The following is a 21,680-nucleotide window of genomic DNA, read 5'->3' on the forward strand; positions in this document are numbered from 1 at the left end:
AAACCATCAATCGAAAAGCTGGAAGAAAAAGCATTTAGCCCAATTAAAGATGACAAAGAAAAACCTCATCTCGTAGAGAAAGATGCAAAGGTTCCTAGTCATGTAAAAGATGAAAAAGCGGATCAACTTTTAGAAAAGCCCGACGAGGAGGCTTCTAGCCCCGTTAAAGAAGACGAGGTAATACCATCAATTAAAAAGCCAGATGAGAAAGCGCCAAGCCCAATTAAAGATGACACGGAAAAATACGATATCGAAAAACCAGAGGAGAAGGCGCCCAGCCCTGTGAAAGATGACAAGGTAGAAATGCTTTTAGAAAAGGAAGAGATGAAGGCTCCCAGCCCCGTAAAGGATGACAAGGCTCCAAGTCCCATTAAAGAACATGAGGTGAAACCATCAATCGAAAAGCTAGAAGAGAAAGAACCTAGCCCAATTAAAGATGACACGGAAACACACGATATCGATAAACCAGAGGAGAAGGCGCCCAGCCCCGTAAAGGATGACAAGGCTAAACCTACTCTCGAAAAGCCTGACGACAAGGCTCCGAGCCCCATTAAAGAACATGAGGTGAAACCATCAATCGAAAAGCTGGAAGAAAAAGCATTTAGCCCAATTAAAGATGACAAGGAAAAACCTGTTCTCGTAGAGAAAGATGCAAAGGTTCCTAGTCCTTTAAAAGATGAAAAAGGGGATCAACTTTTAGAAAAATCCGACGAGGAGGCTTCTAGCCCCGTTAAAGAAGACGAGGTAATACCATCAATTAAAAAGCCAGATGAGATAGCGCCAAGCCCAATTAAAGATGACACGGAAAAATACGATATCGAAAAACCAGAGGAGAAGGCGCCCAGCCCTGTGAAAGATGACAAGGTAGAAACGCTTTTAGAAAAGGAAGAGAAGAAGGCTCCCAGCCCCGTAAAGGATGACAAGGCTCCAAGTCCCATTAAAGAACATGAGGTGAAACCATCAATCGAAAAGCTAGAAGAGAAAGAACCTAGCCCAATTAAAGATGACACGGAAACACACGATATCGATAAACCAGAGGAGAAGGCGCCCAGCCCCGTAAAGGATGACAAGGCTAAACCTACTCTCGAAAAGCCTGACGACAAGGCTCCGAGCCCCATTAAAGAACATGAGGTGAAACCATCAATCGAAAAGCTGGAAGAAAAAGCATTTAGCCCAATTAAAGATGACAAGGAAAAACCTGTTCTCGTAGAGAAAGATGCAAAGGTTCCTAGTCCTTTAAAAGATGAAAAAGCGGATCAACTTTTAGAAAAATCCGACGAGGAGGCTTCTAGCCCCGTTAAAGAAGACGAGGTAATACCATCAATTAAAAAGCCAGATGAGATAGCGCCAAGCCCAATTAAAGATGACACGGAAAAATACGATATCGAAAAACCAGAGGAGAAGGCGCCCAGCCCTATGAAAGATGACAAGGTAGAAACGCTTTTAGAAAAGGAAGAGAAGAAGGCTCCCAGCCCCGTAAAGGATGAAAAGGCTCCAAGTCCCATTAAAGAACATGAGGTGAAACCATCAATCGAAAAGCTAGAAGAGAAAGAACCTAGCCCAACTAAAGATGACACGGAAAAACACGATATCGATAAACCAGAGGAGAAGGCGCCCAGCCCCGTAAAGGATGACGAGGCTAAGCCAACGCTCGAAAAGCCAGGCGACAAGGCTCCGAGCCCCATTAAAGAACATGATGTGAAACCATCAATTGAAAAGCTGGAAGAGAAAGCACCTAGCCCAATTAAAGATGACACTGAAAAACACGATATCGAAAAACCAGAGGAGAAGGCGCCCAGCCCTGTGAAAGATGACAAGGTAGAAACGCTTCTAGAAAAGGAAGAGAAGAAGGCTCCCAGCCCAGTAAAGGATGATAACGCTCCAAGTACCATTAAAGAACATGAGGAGAAATCATCAATCGAAAAGCTGGAAGAGAAAGCACCTAGCCCAATTAAAGATGACACGGAAAAACACGATATCGAAAAACTAGAGGAGAAGGCACCTAGCCCTGTCAAAGATGACAAGGTTAAAACACTTTTAGAAAAGGAAGACAAGAAGGCTCCAAGCCCCGTTAAGGAGGACAAGGCTCCAAGTCCCGTTAAAGAACATGAGGTAAAACCATCAATTGAAAAACTGGAAGAGAAAGAACATAGCCCAATTAAAGATGACACGGAAAAACACGATATCGATAAACCAGAGGAGAAGGCGCCCAGCCCTGTGAAAGATGACAAAGTAGAAACGCTTTTAGAAAAGGAAGAGAAGAAGGCTCCCAGCCCCGTAAAGGATGACGAGGCTAAACCAACACTCGAAAAGCCTGACGACAAGGCACCGTGCCCCATTAAAAAACACGAGGTGAAACCATCAATCGAAAAGCTAGAAGAGAAAGCACCTAGCCCAATTAAAGATGACAAGGAGAAACACGATATCGAAAAACCAGACGAGAAGGCGCCCAGCCTTGTGAAAGATGACAAGGTAGAAACACTGTTAGAAAAGGCAGAGAAAAAGACTCCCAGCCCCGTAAAGGACGACGAGGCTAAGCCATTATTCGAAAAGCCAGGCGACAAGGCTTCAAGTCCCATTAAAGAACATGAGGTAAAACCATCCATCGAAAAGCTGGAAGAAAAAGCATCTAGCCCAATTAAAGATGATAAAGAAAAACCTGTCCTCGTAGCGACAGATGCGAAGGTCCCTAGTCCTGTAAAAGATGAAAAAGTGGATCAACTTTTAGAAAAGTCCGACGCGAAGACTCCTAGTCCCGTTAAAGAAGACGAGGGAATACCATCAATCAAAAAGCCAGATGAGAAAACTCCAAGTGCAATTAAAGATGACACGGAAAAACACGATATCGAAAAACCAGAGGAGAAGGCGCCCAGCCCTGTGAAAGATGACAAGGTAGAAACACTTTTAGAAAAGGAAGAAAAGAAGGCTCTCAGCCCCGTAAAGGACGACAAGGCTAAACCTACTCTCGAAAAGCCTGATGACAAGGCACCGAGCCCCATTAAAGAACACGAGGTGAAACCATCAATCGAAAAGCTGGAAGAGAAAGCACCTAGCCCAATTAAAGATGACACGGAAAAACACGATATCGATAAACCAGAGGAGATGGCGCCCAGCCCCGTAAAGGATGACAAGGCTAAGCCTACTCTCGAAAAGTCTGACGACAAGGCTCCGAGCCCCATTAAAGAACATGATGTGAAACCATCAATCGAAAAGCTGGAAGAGAAAGCACCTAGCCCAATTAAAGATGACACTGAAAAACACGATATCGAAAAACCAGAGGAGAAGGCGCCCAGCCCTGTGAAAGATGACAAGGTACAAACGCTTTCAGAAAAGGAAGAGAAGAAGGCTCCCAGCCCCGTAAAGGATGACAAGGCTAAGCCTATTCTCGAAAAGCCTGACGACAAGTCTCCGAGCCCCATTAAAGAACACGAGGTGAAACCATCAATCGAGAAGCTGGAAGAGAAAGCACCTAGCCCAATTAAAGATGACACGGTGAAACACGATATCGAAAAACCAGACGAGAAGGCGCCCAGCCCTGTGAAAGATGACAAGGTAGAAACACTGTTAGAAAAGGCAGAGAAGAAGACTCCCAGCCCCGTAAAGGACGACGAGGCTATACCAATATTCGAAAAGCCAGTCGACAAGGCTCCAAGTCCCATTAAAGAACATGAGGTAAAACCATCCATCGAAAAGCTGGAAGAAAAAGCATCTAGCCCAATTAAAGATGACAAAGAAAAACCTGTTCTCGTAGCGACAGATGCGAAGGTCCCTAGTCCTGTAAAAGATGAAAAAGCGCATCAACTTTTAGAAAAGCCTGACGAGAAGGCTCCTAGCCCCGTTAAAGAAGACGAGGTAATACCATTAATTAAAAAGCCAGATGAAAAAGCGCCAAGCCCAATTAAAGATGACACGGAAAAACACGAAATCGAAAAACCAGACGAGAAGGCGCCCAGCCCTGTGAAAGATGACAAGGTAGAAACACTTTTAGAAAAGGCAGAGAAGAAGACTCCCAGCCCCGTAAAGGACGACGAGGCTAAACCAACATTCGAAAAGCCAGGCGACAAGGCTCCGAGCCCCATTAAAGAACATGAGGTAAAACCATCCATCGAAAAGCTGGAAGAAAAAGCATCTAGCCCAATTAAAGATGATATAGAAAAACCTGTTCTCCTAGAGACAGATGCGAAGGTCCCTAGTCCTGTAAAAGATAAAAAAGTTGATGAACTTTTAGAAAAGCCCGACGCGAAAACTCCTAGTCCCGTTAAAGAAGACGAGGGAATACCATCAATCAAAAAGCCAGATGAGAAAACTCCAAGTGCAATTAAAGATGACACGGAAAAACACGATATCGAAAAACTAGAGGAGAAGGCGCCCAGCCCTGTGAAAGATGACAAGGTAGAAAAACTTTTAGAAAAGGAAGAAAAGAAGGCTCTCAGCCCCGTAAAGGACGACAAGGCTAAACCTACTCTCGAAAAGCCTGACGACAAGGCACCGAGCCCCATTAAAGAACACGAGGTGAAACCATCAATCGAGAAGCTGGAAGAGAAAGCACCTAGCCCAATTAAAGATGACACGGAAAAACACGAAATCGAAAAACCAGACGAGAAGGCGCCCAGCCCTGTGAAAGATGACAAGGTAGAAACACTGTTAGAAAAGGCAGAGAAGAAGACTCCCAGCCCCGTAAAGGACGACGAGGCTATACCAACATTCGAAAAGCCAGGCGACAAGGCTCCAAGTACCATTAAAGAACATGAGGTAAAACCATCCATCGAAAAGCTGGAAGAAAAAGCATCTAGCCCAATTAAAGATGACAAAGAAAAACCTGTTCTCGTAGCGACAGATGCGAAGGTCCCTAGTCCTGTAAAAGATGAAAAAGTGGATCAACTTTTAGAAAAGCCCGACGAGAAGGCTCCTAGCCCCGTTAAAGAAGACGAGGTAATACCATCAATTAAAAAGCCAGATGAGAAAGCGCCAAGCCCAATTAAAGATGACACGGAAAAATACGATATCGAAAAACCAGAGGAGAAGGCGCTCAGCCCTGTGAAAGATGACAAGGTAGAAACGCTTTTAGAAAAGGAAGAGAAGAAGGCTCCCAGCCCCGTAAAGGATGACGAGGCCAAACCAACACTCGAAAAGCCAGGTGGCTACGGCAAGGCTACGAGCCCCATTAAAGAACATGATGTGAAACCATCAATCGAAAAGCTGGAAGAGAAAGCACCTAGCCCAATTAAAGATGACACGAAAAAACACGATATCGAAAAACCAAAAGAGAAGGCGCCCAGCCCCTTAAAGGATGATGTGGCTAAACCAACATTCGAAAAGCTAGGCGACAAGGCTCCAAGCCCCATTAAAGAACATGAAGTGAAAGCATCAATCGAAAAGCTTGGAGAGAAAGCACCTAGCCCAATTAAAGAAGAAAAAGAAAAACCTGTTCTAGAAGAAAGAGATGCGAAGGTGCCTAGTCCTGTAAAATTTGAAAAAGTGGATCAACTTTTAGAGAAGACTGACGACACGACTCCTAGCCTCAGTATAAAAGACGAGGGAATACCTTCAATCAAAAAGCCAGATGAGAAAACTCCAAGTGCAATTAAAGATGACACGGAAAAACACGATATCGAAAAACTAGAGGAGAAGGCGCCCAGCCCTGTGAAAGATGACAAGGTAGAAACACTTTTAGAAAAGGAAGAAAAGAAGGCTCTCAGCCCCGTAAAGGACGACGAGGCTAAACCAACACTCGAAAAGCCTGACGACAAGGCTGCGAGCCCCATTAAAGAACATGAGGTGAAACTATCAATCAAAAAGGTGGAAGAGAAAGCACCTAGCCCAATTAAAGATGACACGGAAAAACACGATATCGAAAAACCAGAGGAGAAGGCGCCCAGCCCTGTGAAAGATGACAAGGTAGAAACGCTTTTAGAAAAGGAAGAAAAGAAGGCACCCAGCTCCGTAAAGGATGACGTGGTTAAACCAACATTCGAAAAGCTAGGCGACAAGTCTCCGAGCCCCATTAAAGAACATGAAGTGAAACCATCAATCGAAAAGCTGGGAGAGAAAGCACCTAGCCCAATTAAAGAAGATAAAGGAAAACCTGTTCTAGAAGAGACAGATGCGAAGGTGCCTAGTCCTGTAAAAATTGATAAAGTGGATCAACTTTTAGAGAAGGCTGACGATAAGACTTCTAGCCCCGTTAAAGAAGACGAGGGAATACCATCAATCAAAAAGCCAGATGACAAGGCTCCAAGCCCAATTAAAGATGACACGGAAAAACACGATATCGAAAAACCAGAGGAGAAGACGCTCAGCCCTGTGAAAGATGACAAGCTAGAAACGCTTTTAGAAAAGGCAGAGAAGAGCGCTCCCAGCCCCGTAAAGGACGACGAGGCTAAACCAACACTCGAAAAGCCTGACGACAAGGCTCCGAGCCCCATTAAAGAACATGAGGTGAAACCATCAATCAAAAAGGTGGAAGAGAAAGCACCTAGCCCAATTAAAGATGGCTCGGAAAAACACGATATCGAAAAACCAGAGGAGAAGGCGCCCAGCCCTGTGAAAGATGACAAGGTAGAATCGCTTTTAGAAAAGGAAGAGAAGAAGACTCCCAGCCCCGTAAAGGACGACGAGTCTAAACCAATACTCGAACGGCCAGGTGACAAGGCTCCGAGCCTCATTAAAGAACATGAGGTGGAACTATCAATCGAAAAGCTGGGAGGGAAAGTACCTAGCACAATTAAAGATGACACGGAAAAACACGATATCGAAAAACCAGAGGAGAAGGCGCCCAGCCCTGTGAAAGATGACAAGGTAGAAACACTTTTAGAAAAGGAAGAGAAGAAAGCTTCCAGCCCCGTAAAGGACGACGAGTCTAAACCCACACTCGAAAAGCCTGACGACAAGGCTCCGAGCCCCATTAAAGAACATGAGGTGAAACCATCAATCGAAAAGCTGGGAGAGAAAGCGCCTAGCCCAATTAAAGAAGATATAGAAAAACCTGTTCTCGTAGAGACAGATGCGATGGTGCCTAGTCCTGTAAAAGTTGAAAAAGTGGATCAACTTTCAGAGAAGCCCGACGTAAAGACTCCTAGCCCTGTTAGAGAAGACGAGGTAAAACCAGAAGAGAAGGCGCCCAGCCCTGTGAAAGATGACAAGGTAGAAACGCTTTTAGAAAAGGAAGAGAAGAAGGCTTCCAGCCCTGTAAAGGACGACGAGGCTAAATCAGCATGTGAGAAGCCTGACGACAAGTCTCCGAGCCCCATTACAAAACATGAACATGAGGTCACACCGTCAATTGGAAAGCTGGAAGAGAAAGCATCTAGCTCAATTAAAGAATATGAAGAAAAAAGTTTTCTCGACAAGGCAGAGGATTTATGTGTTAAAGAATTTCCAATTATTGATGAAACTTCGGTTACTGAGGACAAACAGGAAAAAACGATTATTGTTAATGGCAAAAGTATTTTACAAATTCTTACCATAACTACAACTAAACAAATTTTATCAAATGAAAAGAGATCAAAAAGAAAATTAAGAACTACTGTGGTAACTATTACTAAATCAATTTTACCTGATGGTCTTACAGAAGAAACGAAGGATATTAAAGTTTATTTTGCTGATTATGATGCATCTGATACTGATGGTAATCTTTGTGAAATTCTTGAACCAATCGTAGCAACTGATTCTGAATCAACAAAACAATATAAAGAAAATATTCAAGGTGAACCAACAGTTAAATCGGCAGCTGTTAAAGATCGCGAAATATGTGATATGATTGAAGACGATATTCCTGAAGGATTTAATTTAATAGAAAAACCACTTGAGTTTACAACTGTTGATACGGATTGTATTATAGAAAATAATGTTAAAATAAATAGAAAAACTACTAAAACTACAATAAAACAAACTTTCAGTAATATTCAAGCTAATATAAAGAGGATTAGAACTATTACAATAACAACTATTGAAGATGAATATCCCGATGGAACAATTACTACTAAAACTAGCAAAGAAATAACTCAAGTGGATGAACTTTTAAATGTTACTGAAAATTTGTCACTTGAGAAGACGCAAATAGTTACCATGGATGATACAGAAGGAATTGAATTTTCTGATGAGCCAGTAGAAGAAACTACTTCACAAGTTGATACTGTTTTAGAAAATGGCATAACTATTAAAAGAAGAATCACTGTTTCGAAAATTATTCAATCCTTCTATTTTATACCTAAAAATATTAAACGTACCAAAACTACTATTAAAACGACTATTGAGGACGAACTTCCTAATGGAAACATTACTATTAAAACCAGTGATAAGATCTCATCAGTAGATGAAATCGTTGACAATGTATATATAAATGAAAAACTACATAAATATAATATAAGTCATAACATTGAAAAACAAGAAGAAAATATCAGAAAAGAATTAGAAAAATATGAAGAAAAGGATATAGATGAACAAGACATTGTCAAAATTAATGGTGAATCTTCAAGTGAAGAGACGACAGTAATTCAAACCAGTACCAGAGAAAAGTCTTTAAATATTAATGAAACAACGGATAAAAATCTTAAATCCATATCTGTACTCAAAGATAGTCATGACGAAATTAATAAGTCTCTGCAATCTCAGCCAATAAACAAAATTCTGAAAGAAACGGAACAAATGCTTCATGAAGAAAGATTAAGACATGAAACAAAGTTAAAAGAACCTGCAGATATTCATAGCAAACATTTCGGTGATGAAATTATGACAGACAAAGAAAATTTATTGCAAAAATTGGTACATAGCAGTTCTGAAGATGTTTCTAAAGAAATCAGCTTAGAAGAAAAATATTCATATGAAAGTACTGAGAAAACTGAAAAATCTGAAGCACGTAAAGAAAAAAAAGACCTGGTTGACGATAAGATATTGTCATCGTTAAATAAAACTGAAACACGTGTCAGTGCAACAAAAGTTGGAGAGGCTTCAGCACATACTACTGATGTAACTCTTAAAGATGAAATTCTTCTATCCGATGCTTCTGATTCTGGAGTACATAGCATTCTATTCGATGTGGATACTACTTTACCCATGGCTGATCGCCCTACACATACACTTACAGAAAATGCAAGACACCTAATGGAATCCATACATAAAGCATTTAGCGATGATACTATACAGCAGGGTATTAAGTCGGAAGGTGTTGAATCTCTTACTGTGTATCCTGAAATTGATAGAGTATCCACACCACCAACAGTCCCTGTCAGCCCCTTGCCAAAAATACCAAGTAGTTTTCAAGATATTAAAATAAGTGACGGTGTTCAAAGTGAAGTATCATATGATAAATCTGATGGAAATGAAGAAACAATAACTAAGGTGGTACATGTAGGTGATGATATACTTACACAAAAAATATCTACTTCTACTGAAAAAGTACCCAAAACAATAAAAAGTGACATTGAAGACGATAGTGATTCAGACATTTTGAACTTGATGCAAACAATTGGAAAAATCAAAACAGAAACTGATACGGTAACAAAAATAATAAAAGAGGGTGAAAATGTTGTTACTCAAACAATAACGACGGTGACAACAAAGGAAATAATTTCAAAAGAAGATGGCACTCCTCAAAATATTAAAACAACGATCGAAACTACTACACTAAGTAAAAGTTCAGATGGTTCTACCACCACTACAACAGATACACAGACTTTATTATCAGAATGTTCTTCCAGCCTTAAGTCTACCTCACTCATGGATTTATATACAAAAGATAAAAAATTAGACAAATTCTACCTCGATACAAGTGATCAAAAGACTGAAACTACTACAAGTAGCCATATAAAAGATAGTACTGATAAAATAACGAAAATGTCTTCCAGTAAAAGTAAAATTACCAAAAAAGAAGATACAATGCTCAAACTTGATTTCTCGGAAGATTCTGATGATTCAGAGGAAAATATTGAAGATACAGTAATTGATACTGACGTAAGTAAGCGAGTAATTAAAGAAAATAATGTAGACATCGTTGAAACTATTACAACTACTACAAAGAAGGAAACGATAAAAATAAGTGATAAAGAAAAAAATCTAAAGACAACCATTGAAACAACCTCTACCAAAGAATATCCTGATGGTTCTAAAGATGTTCAAAAGACCGTAGAAGTTAAAACAGAAGAATTAGTTACTAGTTCAAGCAGTAACATTGATAAGATATTAAGCGAATATATTAGCATAGGAGAACCTGAAGAAAGTTTATCTACTAAAAGTGAAGAACTGGTAATTAAAAACGTTATTATTAAGCGAACAACGTTAACAAAAATTGTTAAAACAAAATACGCTGATAATTATGGAAGATTAAGAAAAATAAAAACGGAAACTACTGTAACAACAACTGATGAGTATCCAGATGGATCTTCTCAAACGAAAATTGATTGTAGTACTGCTTTAAGTGACGCAGAAGATAAAAATGTGATTGAAGCAACAGAACTTAATGATTACACGGAAATAGAAGACAAAACAATTGATGTTGATAAGCACGAGAAGGATGTTGTTATTGAAGGAAAGAACATTCATCAGATCATCACGACAAACACGACGAGAGAAATTTTAACAACAAGTGATAAATCCAAGAAAAAGGTTAAAACTACTATAGAAACTGTAACCGAATCTATACTACCAAACGGAGAAGTAGACATAACCAAGGAAACTAAGATACAAATATCGGATCATATAATCGAAACTGAAGATGAAATACCTGAAGGATTTGAATCCGGTGGTAAACCTAAGGAAGAAATAACTGAAAAAATGGAAGTCATCAACGAAAATGGTATTCAAATCAAAAGAAAAACAAAAGTTGCTATTGTCAGTCAAGAGTATCTCAATAAATTGAATAATATAAAACGAGTTAAGGTAACCACTAAAACTATTATTGAAGATGAATATCCAGATGGATCTGTAATAACCAAAACTAGTGAAAAAATTTCGGTCATAGATGATATTCTATCACCTCATGTAGATGAAACAGTTACACCTGCATTATTGACAACGGAACACGTTTCATGTAGTCCCGTATGTGAAGATAGTAGTGAAAAAGTAGAAGAAGTGTTACAAAATCTTACTGTGATAGGTGATCCAGTAGAAAATGAATATAGTGAAGAAAAATATATTAAACATGATGATCTAGTTATACAAAGAATAATTTTAACTAAAATCGTTAAAACAAATTATGCTGATGCAAATGAAACTATCAAAAAAATTAAGACAGTCACAACTGTAACAACTACTGATAAGTATCCAGATGGATCCTCCCGTATAAGTGTAGATAAAAGACAATCAATTACAGATATTGGCGGCGACGACACGATGAAATCTGAAGAATTAAAACAATTTTCCGAATTATTAGATAAAACAGTTAATATCGATAACCAACAAAAGGTAATTACTAGAGATGGCATTAAAGTTAATCAATTAATAAATATTACTACTACAAAGGAAATATTAGCCACAAAAGATAATGCTAAGAAAATAATTAAAACAACCATTGAAACTATTACAGAAACTAAATTACCTAACGGAACAACTGAAGTGACTAAAGATGTCAAAATTACTGTATCTGATTGTGAAAGCGACTCTTTTGATGAAAACTTTATTGGCTATACACAATTGGGAGAACCTAATATACAAACTAGTTCACAAATCGAACAAATAATTGACGGCGAAAAAACGATCAACAGGAAAACAACCATTACTACAATTCGGGAAGAATTTGAAAACGTTGAAATCAAATCTAAAAAAGTGAAAACAACTGTTAAAACAACTATTGAAGACGAATATCCCGATGGAACCGTGATTACCAAGAAGAGTGAGAAAGTTTCCGTTGCCGATTTTCTTTTAACGATTCCTTTGGCTGATGATGGAATAGAACCAACAGAATCATACATAGGTGAGAGTGAAATAGTTGAAGATACGTCTGAAGATTCTGTTGTGAAAAATGAGATTATCAAAAAGGATGACATAGAAATTAACCGCACTATAACAACTAAAACAAAACGTGAAATTCTAGCTAGCTCTGACAAAGACATTGAACGCGTTAGAACTACTATAGAAACAATTACAGATGATGAATACCCTAATGGATTAATTGAAACAACTAAAGATATAAAAATAACAATTTCTGAATCGCAAAAAACGTATGACAGTGATTTACAAGCTGCGTTACGGGGTCTTAAACCAACTGGCAAAGTAAAATCATCAGTTGATAAAAAATCAAACGTTATTTTTACAGATGAAGCAAAAAAAATTAATCAGACGGTAACAACATATGTTACAAAAGAGGAAATGATTAATGCAGACAAGAATCAAATAGCGGTTAAAACAGTAACAGAAACTGTAACAGAAAATGCAAATGAAGATGGTACAACACAGATAACTAATGATATAAGTACTCAAGTGACATATCTCCCCATGGGAACGGCACTTGAGGATTGGTCTCCAGAAGAATTAGAAGAAATCGAAAAACAGTCGTTGTCTCGAAGTAGTGGCGCGATGTTACACACAGATGAAAAACCAACAATTAACGAATTGCCTTTAGAATCAAAAAGTGAACCACAACATGAAACTAAACCAAAAAAGCGATCACCCGTAGGAGAAATAACTACGGAAACAGACACTTTTACTAAAATAATAAAAGAGGGCGATAATGAAATCACTCAAACTATTACAGTAGTTACTACTAAAGAAGTTATTACTCCGGAAAAAATTAAAGTTACTGTCGAGACCACTACAGTTAGTAAAGGAAGCGATGGTATTACAAAAACCACAAAATCTACCAAAACAACAATATCGGAGATAAAAGAAGAATATGAGGAAATCATCGACACAGGTGAAAGTGAGAAATCATTTTCTAAATTGTCGTCTAAAACTAGTGATATGCGAAGCTCATCTGCCGCAAGTGACGATTTAGATCATCCTGGTATATCATCCCCACCATCCGATATTAGCTCAAGAGAATCGCGAGCTGCTACACATATTTGGGGAACTGAGAGTAGTGGAATGTATTACAGTGACGATGATGGCCAAGCAAGTCCAAGTAGTACAAAATCTCAAATAGCACATTCGCCAAGGTCAAATTTAAGTTTTGAGCTAGACACAAAATTCACACAGCACAAAGAACATGATACATTGATGACAAGAACAGGTTTTGATCCAATGTCTACCTCAATTTACGGACAATTGCCGGATGATGATTCTTGTACATATTCAACACATTCCGATGAAAAGACTGAGATACATTTTATAGATAAGTCAGAAACAAAATTATCCGAGGTATTATTTTCAACAAAAGATACTAGCTCAGATGCGTCATTTTTAAAAGAAGCAGATGAACAATTTGAGAAAGCAATTGAAGAGCATAAAAAAGTAAGCGGTTCCGAAGTGATATCTAGCGTTACAGGGAAATATAAACTTGACCTGCATGATTTCTCTAGCTCTAGCCATCAAGAATGTAAAAGAGAAACGACTTCTTTGACTCTTAAAGATATTAAAACAGATTCGAAAAAAATTACACAAATGAGCTCTTCATCAAGCAGCAGCAAAGAGTCAAAAACGGAAAAAATTGAACAGGCTGAGTCTAGCAGCGTTTTAAAAGATCCTATAGAGTCTTGGGGTAAGCCGCTCGGCCTACCAAGTCCTATCTTGCCACCTAATCAGACAGATGGTAAAAGTACACCGAAAAAACAAATTAGTTCTACGGTAGCAAATAAAAATAAAATTAATCAAGAGAAGAGTAAAGAAGCAAAGAGAGCATCCGAATCTCCAACTAAGAAAAAAGCTTCAGCACCTGTTTACATGGACTTGACCTACGTTCCTCATCATGGTAATTCATACTATTCTGCTATTGAATTTTTCAAAAGAGTTCGGGCTAGATATTACGTATTTTCCGGAACGGAACCCTCTAAAGAAATTTATAACGCTCTTCTAGACGCTAAGAAAACATGGGAAAATAAAGATTTAGGTAAGATTTACCTTCATTTAGACTAATATAATATAATTTTAATTTATATATATTATATAAAGAATATGTAAATAATAATAATCGATATTGGTTTATTTTACAGAAGTCACTATAATTCCCACATACGACACTGACGTTCTTGGTTACTGGGTTACCGAAAATGAAGAAGCACTCGAAAAATACAAGATCGACTTGTCACCGTCCGCTTCCCGCTGTACGATTAACTTGCAAGACCACGAGACCTCATGTGCGGCGTATAGACTTGAATTCTAGGTGTCGGGTCTATTTGTAGCCTTCTCATCGAAGAAGTGATCCCCTTTATAAAATTAGGTACTTTTGAATGGGGAACCAAAGAGACATTTATTGTTGTAGGAAATAAAGGCTGTGATAAAGATCGGAGCATTCAAAAGCACCTACTTTGAAGGACACTACTCCGTATGAGATAGCTTGCAAATAGATGCAGTAAAGACTATGTGATATTTAAATGCAACTGACTACGGTGGAGTTTAAAAAACCCATAGAAGTTTAACAAAGTGTATAGTGTTCAAACGGCCAAGTGACGATCCTGAAATATAATGTCCTTAACCGCATCCAACACGAATCTCAATAACCAAATTTTCGACCTAAAAACAAAAACGTCCATTTTTTTCTAAAACTGTTTTCTAGTAGCGTCATTGACAAAAATAGGACATGCCATTTAAAATATTTTTCTGACGATATTTTTAAATTTGGTCTTATACAATCAGTAGTGCTTTTATACACGATTTTTAGCGAAACCAGTCCATTTTGTTTAGCCAAAAACACCGCTTGTGCGAAATATCTAAATTTTTAAAATAAAATTATTTTGCTAAAGCATTGTCTTCTTAATAGGACGTATTATTAAATATTATATACGTATTGCATATTATTTTAGCTATTCGCTTTATAACGGACGTAATATTCGAAAATAAGTCCAATTCTAATTGATAAACGATAAAACAAGGACGAATATAATTAAATTAATCTGAATTACACGAATGATTTTGTAAGGTGATTAATATATATATATATTTGAAGAGTATATTTTACTAATTGTCTTAAAAAGACGCCTCTGAAACGTCACACGACGAGCTAGTGCTGCTTGCACTAATTACGTAATATTATTAAAAAAATTGACGTCTTTATGTTCAATTTTGATCTAGAAGACAAAGATAGTTGTGATGCTGACCGTAGACGACTATTGAAAGAATTGAAAAAATATAATCCTCAATACTTTTTTCAATTCAAATCGAGTGTCGCGAAATGGGACCTTTAAAAGAATGTACAAATACATTTGAAACTATAAACGGTGCAATGATGGAAGCTATTAAACGTTGCCTGAGTTTAATATCGCCCTACATGCACTGTTGTTCATTATGTATTGTCCCAAATAGATACAGCTGTTTGTCTGTCTAGATAACGATCAGCCTAAGATGATAGAGAGCTTACTCCATATAAAAATAAATGTTTTATTAGATTTATTAATACAAATAAAACAATATATTTACCTTTGTTTTAAGTTGATATCTGCTTGTTGCGATGACTATGATATATTTTAAGTGAGTGTTGTTTAAATTGAGCTCATTTCATGTACAGATGACAGAATTATTACAGAATCTCCGATTTTACTATTGTTTGGCAATGATCATTTTTGGTACATGTTTGTTGAATAGTTAAATTTCTAGTCGATTCCAACCCAAAAACTTGTGAATGTCTATTAGTATTATATGTTCCTATGATAATTTGATTTATAGATTTTTATTCTTTTGATTTCGACGAAATGTCGGTATTTTACTACGTGTAAAGACTTTCCCTTTATATGGATATTTGTTTAAAAATTACCGTTTTATTCAAGTTGTGTGAGAGAATGTGATATTTATAAAATTCATCAAATTTTACCATCTAGTCTAGTGGATAAGCTATAAGAATACTTTCCTTGGATTAAAAAAAATCCTCCTTTCATTTGCCAATTCAAGTGAAGATTTTGAGTCAATTAATTTTAAGTCATTCATAGAGATAAGCCGACGAAGCCTGTCATCGCTTACTTTGCCAAACTTACTAACTATAATTAAAAATAGTGAAAATGATTCTGTATAATTGATGGCACCAGCACAATGTAAGAACATAAATAAATAAAACAAATGCATTAAACAGATACATAAATTATACATATATTTATTTTATATGTGAAAACATATGTGAATTTATTTTATAGTTGTATTGTTGTAATGTTTATTATTACTGATATTAATGTGTTTGAGTTGAGTGTTAGTGGGTGTGAGCACAACAATTATGTTCTCTGTTACGTGGAATGCTTATAACAGTCGTGAATGGGACGAAACAGGGAGATGAATCTTGTTTAAAGTATAAATATATATGGTTCACAATTGATGCATTTTCAAAGAAATAATACTCTCAACTAATTTTAAATGGTGCATGCTTTATTTAAATATATTATAAGCTTTCGCTGTAACAATATAATTATGAATTACTTTACCTGCTGTACTATTAGCCGGTTTTGTATCTTCAGTTTTGATAAGATTATTTTATGTCTCTCCAAGTCTTATTGACGATGCATCAATCTTGGACCATTTGCTTTTTGAGTGTTAGGGGTGTATTTCTTGGCTTTCTAATCTCCAGCGACCACATTCGCTGGAACTAAAAGCCCAACCCAAAATATTACTATTGTATTGAATAGCTAGAACTCTAATTAATGCATATTATATTAGGAATATTAAAATGTTATTAAAATAAGAATTGTATCAGCTTAGTAAACATCAATAGCTCTGAGAAATAAATCATTATTAAAATTATTAAATGTTGTATCCTTAATAACACGAAAGCTTATGTTGATTTTATAATTACTAAATGTTTCATAATAAGATTCGTTACAAATGACCAGATGTTAAATTTAAAAAATTGCAATTAATAATGATTTTTGTTTTGAATCTCTTTAAATCTAAGATTTATGTATTCTAGTTGATTCGATCGGCTTAAATATATTCCCGATATATTAGTGTTATTTAATTAAAAATTGAGAAAGAGCAATGTATACGGGAGTTTAAACTAGTATGGATACGGTTTGGATAAATTACGTAATTGCGTATATGTGGTGCTAACAACTGACATGCAATGTTGTAATGTTTATAATAATAACCAAAATAAATCGCGATCTAATTATATTAATAAATTAATTATTTCATCTCTTGCTTTGTCACTTAGGTCGCGATTTATCTTGGAATTAATGACACGCTTGATGGCTAGAGACTGATGAATGTTTTTGGTGAGAAATTATAATATTTTGCGTTTATTTATAAAATTGGTTATCATTTAGAATATATATGTAGATGCTTAATAATTTGAATAATGATGTAATCCTTTCGTGGTCTTTAGGTATTTGTAAGGATAACTGTATTATGAAAATTAATATTAAAAATTAAAATCATTCATTGTATCAGTCATGTCGCTATTCCCATTCGGCGTGTTTGGTGTGAGAATCATTAAAGTAATAAAAAATATTTCAAAATGTTATCGTTTCTTTTATTTCCAATAGTTTTATTTAGTCTTAAAAACACTAAGATAAAAAAAAAACTTTTTTTTAAATAAAAGTTGCCTGCATGAGTCGCTGTAATGATGAGGCCTTTGCATACCTTATGATCTACTTGTTTTTTTAAATACTATCATATATTATTTGTAAATTGTGTGCAATAAGGACTTAATAAATAAATGAATAAATAAAAAAACTCTTGAGTCAAATAACAAGTATATATTAAATGTGAAGCTAACTACATACATGATGAAATGTAGTTCTAACAAAACATAAGCTGCTAGAAATTAAAATTTATCTTTTATAAATAATAATATCCTGGGACATTTTTCACACACGGCCATCTGATCCCAAATTAAGCTTGTACAAAGCTTGTGCTATGGAAACCAGACAACTGATATACTACATATACTACTTTTCTTTTGTAAATACATACTTATATAGATAATTACACCCAGACTCAGGACAAACAGACATGTTCATGCACACAAATGTATTTTCTGGGTGGGAATCGAACCCACAACCTTCGGCGTGAAAGGCAAGTGTTCTACCAACCACGCCAACCGGCAATAAATGGCCTTATTAGCTTGACTTCGTATATTTTTTTGGTTTAAATAATGTGAAAGCTTTCTTCTACTGAAGCGATTCATATTAAACTTAGGACATAAATTGATTTCCTGTCAATACAACATTGTGACAGCTTGAACTTAGTTGCTTAGTTTAGATGATCTAATCTTGAGGTGGTCAGTGCAGCTCTTAAGCAGCTACAGAGTTGCGCTTATTTTATTGATCATGACATTTGTATTACACTTTATGACGAGCCACATTATCCATAGACATTAACAGCTTTGTGTTACAATAAAAGTATAGCAAGATTAAGTTCATATTTTAAAAAAGAATAATTGTTTAATTGGTGGTAGGATGCTAACATCCGCCTGGCTTGTTACCACCGTACGCATGGTGAAAAACTCGTGAAGTGGCTTGCAGCCGCGTTTCGAGGTCAGCCAGCGTACAGCCAGAGCCCGAGCGAGTATTGCCGCGATGGGTGTTGGTCCGATTGGAGACGGCTGTTGAACCAATGCCGGGGGAAACTGTATTGACCTGCCGGACAGGGAGACCCGAAAAAACGGCTGTTCCGCTGGCCGCCCGTGGCATAGTACAGGGGCCCGAGCGTGCCTAACCAGCTCGTGAGGCTGCCCCACCAGGCCACGCATAATCTCGGGGTGGACCGTCGTGCCGGTTGGTGACCGGTAGGTGGGGTCCCGGCGGCCACTTCCGGGGGGGTTCGGGGGCCCTTCCGTCTGGCGGGTCAGTGTACTTTTCCTTTTGGCAACCACTTGGGGAAACACGCCTCCACACTTTGCCCATCCCTATCGTGGCAATACATCGCTCGCTTCACGTCTCTTTTCCATTTCTTTTTTCCCAAATGGCGCAACAAAAAAGAAATAACGGTCGTACAGCGGTGCACACCCCCACCATACCCTCGCTGTTTGAGGTCGAGTTCTCTAACATCCGAGGACTCCACACTAACCTCAACGCTGTCCACCACCATCTCGAGACAGCACGGCCAGCAATGTTGTTTCTCACGGAGACACAAATACTCCGTCCTGCCGATACCAGCTACCTTAATTATCCCGGCTACACGCTTGAAGAATCCTTCAAAGCGAAAGCCGGAGTATGCTTGTTCGTCAGGACGGATGTTTGCTTTCACCGACTGCGCTGCTTGGAGGACCCCTCCTTCTCCATGTTGGTGGTACGTGTGGACCTGGTTCGTCAGAGCCGAGTCTACGTGTGCCTCTACAGATCCCACAATGGTGACTTGGAGACAAGCCGATTATTTGACCATCTTAGTCGGGTGGCAGATGCTGCGCAAGAGCAATTTCCTAACGCGGAATTGGTGTTTTTAGGGGATTTTAATGCTCACCACGAATCCTGGTTGAAATCCCTCAAAACTGACCATGCTGGAAGGACTGCTCATGCTTTTGCTCTCACACATGACTTGACCCAACTGGTTGATCAGCCCACCAGGATCCCAGACATTGATGGGCAAGCACCTTCTCTACTGGACCTTCTGCTGACTTCTCACCCGGTGGAATATCAGATTGTGGTTCAGGCTCCTCTTGGCTCTTCGGATCACAGCCTTATTTCTACCAGAGTGCCACAGGCCAAGCTGCCGCCACTAGCGGTATGCAAACGTCGCGTTTGGCACTATAAGTCGGCGGATTGGGACGGTATGCGCGATTACTATGCGTCGGTCCCTTGGAAGGAACGTTGCTTCAGTGGGAATGACCCGACAGCTAGTGCCGCTGCTGTTGCTGGCGAGATCATGCTGGGAATGGTATACTACATTCCTAGCTCAGATCTCGTCAGTAGGAGTACGCGTAACCGTTGGTTCACTCGTGAATGTGCCGATGCTGTATCAGCTAAGCAGGCGGCATATCGCAAGTGGATCAACGGCTGCATTAGCGGGGCATCTAACATTGACTCACTGAAAGCAAACTATCGGGAAACTCTTCGGGAAGTGTGCCGGAGGCTTGGAGAGGAGCTAATGTGCAAGCGGTTCCCAAAAAAGGGGATCGGTCTGACCCGGCAAATTATCGGCCAATAGCTATCACCTCAGTACTTTGTAAGGTGATGGAACGGATTTTAAACAACCAACTGATCCATTACCTAGAAGATCACTGTCTGATTAATGATCGTCAGTACGGGTTTCGACCAAAACGGTCCACAGGTGATCTTCTAGCGTACGTAACACACCTCTGGGGTGAAGCTATCGACAAGCATGGAGAATCGTTGGCTGTCAGCCTCGATATCTCCAAGGCTTTCGACAGGGTCTGGCACAGAAGTCTTCTCTCCAAGCTACCGGCATATGGTCTGCCTGCTCAGCTATGCACCTGGATTGCCAGCTTCCTACACAAGCGTAGCCTTCGTGTTTTAGTAGATGGTTGCGCTTCACAATTCTATGTAGTGAATGCTGGGGTCCCCCAGGGATCTGTGCTATCTCCCACACTCTTTCTTTTGCATATCAATGATATGCTCTCCCTTGGGAACATACATTGCTATGCAGATGATAGTACAATGCATGGTGGATACCACGGACGCGCAGTGGCTGGGGGGGCGGAAACTGAGGAGAGGCGGGAGAATCTTGTCATTGAACTCGATAGGACGTTAGAGCTCATCGCCAAATGGGGCTCTGATAATCTTGTTGAGTTTAATGCCAAGAAAACACAGGTATACGCTCTCACGGCGAAAAAGTCAACATTTTCCCCTCTTCCCTCCCTCTGTGGTACTCCGCTGGTGATGCAAAGCAAAATCGCCATGCTGGGGATTGACGTTCGCTGTGACCTTAGTCCAAGGGATTACATCGAGGCTGTTATAAAAACAGCTTCACGGAAACTCGGAGTTCTGAACAAGGTGCGGCGCTTTTTCACGCCACAACAACTGTGCCTGCTGTACAAAACACAGGTACGGTCTTGCGTGGAATATTGCTCGCACCTTTGGGATGGCTCCGCTAAGTACCTACTTGAGGCCTTGGACCGGTTGCAGCGACGTGCCGTACGCATTATTGGCGACGTAAAGGTCACAAACACCCTTGAACCTTTACAATTGCGTCGTGAGATAGCAGCACTGAGCGCTTTCTATCGACTATATCACGGCGAGTGCTCTGAGGAATTATTCTCTCTAATTCCTGCTTCCCCCTTCCTTCTTAAGTCCACGCGAGCTGGTTCTCGATGTCACCGCCTAACTGTGACATCAATTCCATCGCGAACAAAGAAATTTGGCAACTCCTTTCTTTGTCGCACTTCCAAAAAATGGAATTCCTTACCAGCTCACGTGTTCCCCTCCTCTTACAACCCGGGTTCCTTCAAACGAGGCGTGAAGAGGCATCTTGCGGGCCGGCAAGGCGAAGGCGGCTAGTGCAGAACGTTTTTCCCGTCTGTACTGGCCGTCGTCGCGTTTGGACTCTACTACCACTTACCATCAGGTGGAGTAGAGTCATTTGCCTTCCCGGCGAATATAAAAAAAAAAAAAAAAAATTAAATACAAAAATTGATAAAAATACCGCAACACTTACATTTGCTTATAAAAAGCGGGCAGGTTATAAGTAAAAAAATAGTCATAAATAAAAACAACATA

At 38.8% G+C, this 21,680-nt stretch overlaps 1 protein-coding gene across 1 annotated transcript in view; it reads left to right on the plus strand.

Moving 5' to 3' along the window:
• Nucleotides 1-17,527, plus strand: part of LOC126773519 (microtubule-associated protein futsch-like) — a 137,551-nt gene extending 120,024 nt beyond the window's left edge. Inside the window, exons 17-22 of the mRNA XM_050494469.1 lie at nt 178-297; nt 1,432-2,025; nt 2,056-3,312; nt 3,343-5,052; nt 5,083-13,978; nt 14,082-17,527. Of these exons, the coding sequence (XP_050350426.1) occupies nt 178-297; nt 1,432-2,025; nt 2,056-3,312; nt 3,343-5,052; nt 5,083-13,978; nt 14,082-14,251 (12,747 nt within the window). The 3' untranslated portion in view covers nt 14,252-17,527. The remainder of the gene's footprint in view (nt 1-177; nt 298-1,431; nt 2,026-2,055; nt 3,313-3,342; nt 5,053-5,082; nt 13,979-14,081) is intronic.
• The last annotated feature ends 4,153 nt before the right edge of the window (nt 17,528-21,680 follow it).

Source organism: Nymphalis io, chromosome 14 (genome assembly GCF_905147045.1).
Source record: "Nymphalis io chromosome 14, ilAglIoxx1.1, whole genome shotgun sequence".
Classification (NCBI taxonomy): Eukaryota; Metazoa; Arthropoda; class Insecta; order Lepidoptera; family Nymphalidae; genus Nymphalis; species Nymphalis io.